The 7,556-nt window shown below is 47.0% G+C and overlaps 1 protein-coding gene across 1 annotated transcript; it reads right to left on the bottom strand.

Moving 5' to 3' along the window:
* Positions 1–1,784: 1,784 nt before the first annotated feature.
* Positions 1,785–6,956, bottom strand: Med28 (mediator complex subunit 28). Its single transcript, XM_090343792.1, has 4 exons — positions 6,773–6,956; positions 4,153–4,219; positions 3,113–3,225; positions 1,785–2,262 (listed from the first exon to the last, which is right to left on the bottom strand). The coding sequence occupies exons 1-4, from the start codon at positions 6,929–6,931 to the stop codon at positions 2,065–2,067; spliced, it is 537 nt and encodes a 178-aa protein (XP_090199918.1). The 5' UTR covers positions 6,932–6,956; the 3' UTR covers positions 1,785–2,064.
* Positions 6,957–7,556: the final 600 nt, after the last annotated feature.

Here is a 7,556-nt window from a genome sequence, read left to right on the forward strand (position 1 = left end):
ATTTTTAGCGTCCTGAGTAACTACTGGCATAAGCCACTAACACCTAATTAAGGAAATTGGTTGGTCTGATAATTATAGGCCCATGTGCCAAACACACATACAAACACACCACAAAAAACGAGCCTGTCATATGTAAGAGCTAAATAAGCTAATTTCTATTGGCTCACACCAGTAATCACAGAGGAAGATCACAGTTACATGCCATCCTGGGCAAGAAAGTTCATGTTGAACCCCTTCTCAAACTGCAGCAGCAAAGCAGGAATGCATCTGAGAGGGGGTTTCAGGCCCCCCGGCCCCTCTGTGCCAGGGCACAGAGCCAGGGACACATTATGCAGAAGACTGTGGAGTGCTTTGGTAAAGGGATGTAATAAACAGACTGCCCCGCTCAGGCTCCATGTGCTCGCAAGCAAAGGTGAGGTCTGAGGGGTGGTGAGGAATGTTCTGCAGGTTACCCCAAGCCCCAGGCCTTTGGGATCAAAACCCATGCACAAGAACCTTCCTTAAGGAAACTGAGTCTGCTCCCCAGAAGTGAAACAGAGCGAGCACAAGCAAACAAACCTCACAATGAAAAGAGTCAGAGTGACCTTTAGCCCGTCCACGTCCACCAGTGTCCCAGCTGTCCCGCTACTGGTCCTCACACTGACACATCAATGCCGAGCACTGCAGCACTGACATATCCTGCTCCTCTGACCCCCCCTTAAAATGACTACGTAGCCAGATGCGGTGGCTCAAGCCTGGAATCCTACTCAGGAGGCTGAGATCTGAGGCTCAAGGTTCAAAGCCAGCCCAGACACAAAAGAACCTAAGACTCTTATCTCCAATTAACCTTTAGAAAATGGGAACCGGGGCTTGACTCAAAGGGTAGGGCAGTAGCCTTGAGCTGAAGAGCTCAGGGACACGCCCAGGCCCAGTTCAAGCTCCATGACCCACAAAAAAAAAAAAAAAAAAAAGACTTCACTTACTCAATAAAAGCCAGCATGCAGTTGTTCCAGCTGCACTATTCTTCTAAACTCAGCATACTCTGACCCTCTCTGACCTAGTCACAAATGTATCTCTAACACATCAATGCACTGGAATGTTGCATTAGATTCCTTTTCCTGACGTAGTTTAAAGTCTTCAAACAACAAATTTACCTACCTTTGTACACTACGGTGGATGGATAGTTACAACAGGCCTATAACCAAATTCCTTTTTCCCCAATCTTCATATTACTTTCCCCTCAGAACAGAATTAATCTGACAAATGTGAAGAAAGACTAAATTGTTGTTGTTTTTAATTTAGTAAGCTGGTGGTACACTTGTAATCTTAGCTACTCAGGAGGCTGAGATCTGAGGATGGATGCTCAAAGCCAGCCCAGAAAATAGTCTATGAGACTTTTTTTTTTTTTGCCAGTCCTGGGCTTGAGCTCAGGGCCTGAGCACTGTCCTTGGACTTTCTCAAGGCTAGAGCTCTACCACTTGAGCCTGAGCACCACTTCCGGCTTTTTTGTATGTATGTGGTACCAAGGAATCGAACCCGGGTCTTCGTGCATGCTAGGCAAGCACTTTAACCACTAGGCCAAACTCCAGGCCCAGTCTATGAGACTCTTATCTCCAATTAACCACCAGAAAAACAGAAGTGGGGCTATAGGCTCAAAGTAGTAGAGTGCTTGAGCAAAAGAGCTCAGAGACAGACCCTAACCCCTGAGTTCAAGCCCCATTACTGATATAAAAATATTAAATTCAATAAGTAAAAACGTCCTTAAAATTTCAGGACTGTTTCCATACTGATTGTGTGAACTTAAATACAAGAAACAAAACACACAAGCTTCTTTTATTTATCAAAATCATAAGCATTTTATAAAATACCAAAGAAATCAAGCTTAGTAGTGGGTGAGACTCAAGACCAGTGGGCTACAAACCAGAGTCTCATGAGAAAGAGAGAGGCAGACAGAGACAGAGACAGAGACAGATTCGAATAGCTCATGACAATATGGGGGAAATTCTATGGGAACATAAACCTGGCATCTTCTAAAATGCTGTGTCCATAAGAGGGACGTTAGGCAAAAGTGTCCGTGCAGAGCTATTAGGTCTGCTTCAGCGGAGCAGGGATACTGGCGGACGCCTGCTCGAGGTAGGCCAGGGAGCCCTGAGGGATGTCAGCGGGCTTCCTGTGCTGCAGGTTGAGGTCCTCGAGCACCTGCTGCCAGTGCCTCAGCTTTGTCAGGTGCTTCTGCACCAGAGTATCCTTCCGCTGCAATTCATTCCTTAGTTCTGAGACATCCTACAGACAACAGTGATGGAATCAGCCAGAGCAAACAAACGAGGTCCTCACTGACTAGGGACACTGGGCAGAAAGCAAATGCAAAGTCAAGGGTCCATGGGGCTTGAGTCCAACGTGTGAGAACCCAAAGCAACTCTTCCACTGAATGATATCTATCGAATATTGTCTTCATTTTTAACTTCTGTTAAATAATAACAAAGTTATACGCCTCAACAACACGTGAGGACAGTCAAGACAAATGAACTTTTGAGCAGTGTGGCAGCATACTGCACAGCCCTTCAAGGCTACATTCTGAGTCCAAGGCCCACCGGGCTTCATGGCAAGACTGTCTCAAAATCAAGTCCTAAAGCAGGACCCAGTTCCTCTGAATAAGCTTTCACCTATGTGAACGACTCCAGGTGTTTTTTGGTTTTGTTTTGGGTTTTTTTTTTGGTTATTCCTGGGGCTTAAACTCAGGGCTCAAGCACTGTCCCTGAGCTGCTTTTCCCCAAGACCAGCACTCTATGATATGAGCCACAGTGCCACTTCTGGCTTTTCCTGTATATGTGGTACCAAGGAATCGAACCCTTAGTGCTATATGCATGTCAGGCGAGCATTCTACCACTAAGCAGACCTTCTCAGCCTTTTTAAAGAAAGCTTTTCCAGGCAAGTTCTCCTCTTCTGCCTGCTGCTCTACCTGAGGCTCTTCTTTCCAACCCAACTGCCTGGCTCTCTACTTACCCAGGGTCATAAACACTGACAACCAGCAGTGCTACAGTACTCACGGGAAAAGGTGTAACCCATCAAAGCATAATCAAAATCCTGACAGCCTTGGTCTTCTTACACGTGGAAGAACAAAGGAAGTTTGTACCTCTTTGATAACTTGCTCTGGTTTCTGGACAGACAGCTGCAATCTTTTTTGTAAGAAAAAGCATTCGGTCTGTCTTGCAATGTCTAGAAATTTCTGGATACATTGATCAACACCTTAAAAAAAAATCAAGAAATTTAATCAAGAAAACAAAACATACAGATCTCACATGAAGCAGCATCTTCTCACAGACATAATCTGGGATTTTTAATCTTTGCTATAGCAATGACTCCTCAACTTCCCATTATAGCTAACAGATAATTCATGCTTCCACTGACGACATGAGATCTGTTGGAGAAAGACAACTTAGGCTTGGCCTCATGAACAAGGGGAGTGGAAACACAACGCACTTCCCTCTATGGTTCCCTCACAGCTGTTCAAGAGCACAACTTGTGGATTTTTTTTAAAGCAGTTCACACTGTTACTTTTTAAAGAATATCTAGGACCCATGTGAAAAGGGGAGTACAAGTGCCTCATGACTGACACAGTATGTCAGAAGTGTATGTACCCCACCTGCTAAAAAGGTTCTCAGCATACACACCACAACGCTGAAAAACACTAAGTACAAAGTCAGCACCAGGAGTGTTACTGAGGGCAAAAGCCTTACCTAAAGAAAGGAGCTTCTTCAAAAGCTAGGTGCATATGGCCACAGAGGATGAGGCTAAAGGTATCCCAGGATAGGGAAACAAGAGGTTTATCTTCGTGACTGTTGTTCTTAATGTACTATGCAAAGCTATTTCTTTTCTTTTTTTTTCCCCTTATGGTTAATCTCATGTGGTTACTGTATCTGACTTTGGTACCTGGTATATTGTATATATGTTTATTTGAAATAGGGAAGGGAAGGAGAAAAACAAGAAGACTGGGAGGGGGACAGGAGAGGGAAACTCGGAGAAATACATGGGAAGGGTATCAGTGTTCTAGAAGTAGTGTATCCACTACCTGATGAAAGTAACTGTAACCCCTCTATACATCACCCCAACAATAAAATACAACAGAGGAAAGAAAGAAAGAGAGAGAGAGAGGAAAAGAAAGAAGGTTCTTACCAGTTCGAATTTCTTCCTGATCGGTTCCATTGACATAGTCCTGACTCACGAGAGAGGCAAAGCAAGCCTGTGTGATCAAGGCATTAAAAGAACATTGTCATCTGTACATCAAAAACTTTACTTGCCAATGAAGGTGTTTGGTAAGCTAAGTTCCAGTCAGCCTCACAAATGAGATAATGACATTTGCAGGCATCAAAACCTAGTCTCCCTCCTACCACCTGCAACTTCCTTACTATTTCATTTCAAATCAGGGCACCATTCAGGCCCTGACACAGACAGGATGCTCTTCCAGGGCTCCCTCCTGCTCCTGCTCTATCCACCTTACTTTTCACACAATGAAATGACATTAGGATCCCTTATTATCGTCCCTTACTAGTGGGGTAAAAATTCTGCATGGTTTGCCACCATATTAAGTACTCGGAAAACTCTAGTTAAGGAGTAACATAAGTTACCAAGCCTGATAGAGGATGTTCTCTCTCAAAGAGTAATGACTGAGATACATATCAGAGTTCAATATGGAGTTCCACGTGCAGGCCACGCTCAGGAAATGCATCTCGGTGGCCCACTGCAGGGCAGTTGGCTGTCAGGGATCAAGGTTTCAAGAGAGCAGAACTCCATCAGCACCGTGTAAACTACACTTGGTGGGCATCAGGCAATTTCAGGTCATCAACCAGATGGCCCTGGAAAGTAACAAATTCTCCAGCAGTCAGTTTCCCTGTTTGACTTAGAAAGACAATCTGAGAAATTCCTCTATCTTTATAACTGCTCAACAAGACTACCATTCTGTGTACAACTTTCCAAAGCATGGGAAACTTATGGCTAACCAAAAGCATCCCCTTCAGAATACCAACCAACATACAAGCCCACAGGCTGAGTAGTTCCCCAGAGATATCAGAGCTATGAAAAAAAGAGAGGAATCCTAATGAGGAATTTTAGTCCCCCTTACTCTTACCAAAACAAAACAAAAAGCAACAACAAAAAACAAAGTACACAGACCTTTATACACAGCTGGACATCCATATGAAGAAATAACATGGCAGTTTACTTAAAAAAAAAAAAAAAAAAGTGTCAGCCATGCACCAGCAGCTCAAGCCTGAAGTCCTAGCTACTCAGGAGGCTGAGATCTGAGGATCTTGGTTCAAACCCACACTGGGCAGGAAATCCAGTGAGATTCTTCAATTGATCACCAGAAAGCCAGAAGTAGCACTGTGGTTCAAGACCCACAGCCAAACAAATCAATCAATCAAGCAACCTGTCTTTATTGTTTTTTTCTGCTAGTCCTGGGGCTTGAATTCAGGGCCTGGACACTGTCCTCGGACACTTTGCTCAATACTAACATTCTGCCACTTGAGCCACAGTGCCACTTCCGGCTTTTTCTGTTTATGTGGTACCAAGAATCGAACCCAGGGCCTTATGAATGCTAGGCCAGCATTCTACGATTAGGTCACACTTCTGGCCTGCCTATATCTATATGTCTGTCTATTTGTCTGTCTATTTGTCTGTCTGTCTATCTATCTATTAATCATCTTTTTTTTTTTTTGCCAGTTATGGGGTTTGAACTCAGGGGGCCTGAGCACTGTCCATGAACTTTTCTCATGGCTACAGCACTACCACTTGAGCCACAGCACTACTTCCAGGTTTTTTCTATTTATGTGGTACCGAGGAATCAAACCTGGGTCTCTGTGCATGCTAAGCAAGCACTCTACCACTAGGCCAAACTACCAGCGGAGCCTCTATCATCTTTTTCTTTTGTGGGTCATGGGGCTTGAACTTGGCCTGAGCACTGTTCCTGAGCTCTTCAGCTCAAGGCTACCACCCTACCCCTGAGCCTGGGCACTGTCCCTGAGCTCTACAACTCAAGGCTACTGCCCTACCCTTGAGCCAAGCCCCACTTTCCGTTTTCTAGAGGTTAGAGATAAGAATCTCAGATTATTTTGTGTCTGAGCTGGCTTTGAACCTTGATCCTCAGATCTCAGTCTCCTGAGCAGCTAGGATTACAGGTGTGAGCCACCAGGCCTGGCCCCCCATCATCTTTTTTAGAAGCATAGATACCTTTTTCTTAAGAGTTTAAAGGCCTGGGTGTTAATCCTAGTTTACACAAACCTAAGTTCTGGCTTTGGTGAAGTTTCTTCTGCTCTGAGGCTCAGTTACTGCAGCCATACAAGGAGACGGGACGAAATATTTCCAATTTTCTTCTCTGTGGCAAGGCTGCAAACATGTCAACAAATTCGTCCCATCAAAGGGCATTTATAGAACATCCAGAAGGAGAAAGCCAGAGAAGGGGTGTCACCCGAATAGAAATGAGTAGATAAGCCGCTGCCAGCGGCCACTGGGAGGTCTTCCTAGACAGGAAAGAGGGCAAAAGCCGGTCCTCCGAGAAAAGCCGTGTGTGAGCGTGGAGCTCGGCACGCAGGGACCAAGGACAGCGGGCTGCGAACCCCCAGGGCTGAGAACGAGGCCAAGTCCAAGTCCACAGGTCTCCAGAGCGTGCAGATCTGGGCAGCGCACGACCTCGGTCCTCCCGGGCCGCCCACAGGCGGCCGGCCAGGACCCCGGAGGGGTCGGCGCACGCGCAGCTCTAGTTTAAGGGATGGCGGCGAACTCCCCCATTTCAGCTTACCTCAAACGAGGACTCCAATTCGTCCACCAACGTCGTGTTAGAGCTTCTCGGAGCCCCCGGTGCTGCCTGAAGAAGCGAGGGCTGGCCCGGGAGGCCTGGTGGGGGTGGCGGGGGTCCGGGTGGCTGTCCGGAGAACATCCCTCCCAGTGGAGCCGCCATAGGTGGTGGTGGGCGGAGGCTGGAAGGAGCTCGCTGCGCCTGCGCAGGGCGGCGCGGGCGTGACGTCGCCACGGCGCCAGGCCACGTGACGCCGCGGTGCAGGCGTGGCGCCTGTTAGGCTCCCGGAAGCCGGAAGCTCAGGATCTCCGTCCCGCCAAGTGTCCCTGGATCGGCGAGCGCAGACTCGGTTCCCCAGGCCCCGGCAGTCGCTGCCGCTGAGCCCGGCTTGGAAACTGGCGAAGAGTAAGTCGTTGTGTTCATCTTTTAACAGCTCCAGCGAAACCATTGCCTGTCACTCCCTTCCGAGTCCACACGCGGGTTTTCTTCAAGACACCTGTCATAATAAGAAAAATGTTCGCTGGGTTTCAGTGGCTCACACCTGTAGGAAGAGGCTGAGACCTGGAAGAGTTCAGTGTAAAGCCACTCAGGAGAGAGAAATCTGAGAGACTCCCACCTCCAATGTGGAGATACTAACGAAGTGCCGGCCCGGAGCTGGGTGGCCCAAGTGTCAGAGCACCAGTTGTGAGCAAGAAAGCCAAGCCAAAGCTCCAGGTCTCGAATTCAAGTCCCAGTACTGACACAAATGAAACCCAAAAGACCAGGAAGGATCTTGCCTATAAGCGGT

Source organism: Megascapheus bottae, chromosome 13, assembly GCF_031878675.1.
Source record: "Megascapheus bottae isolate mThoBot1 chromosome 13, mThoBot2.hap1, whole genome shotgun sequence".
Lineage (NCBI taxonomy): Eukaryota > Metazoa > Chordata > Mammalia > Rodentia > Geomyidae > Megascapheus > Megascapheus bottae.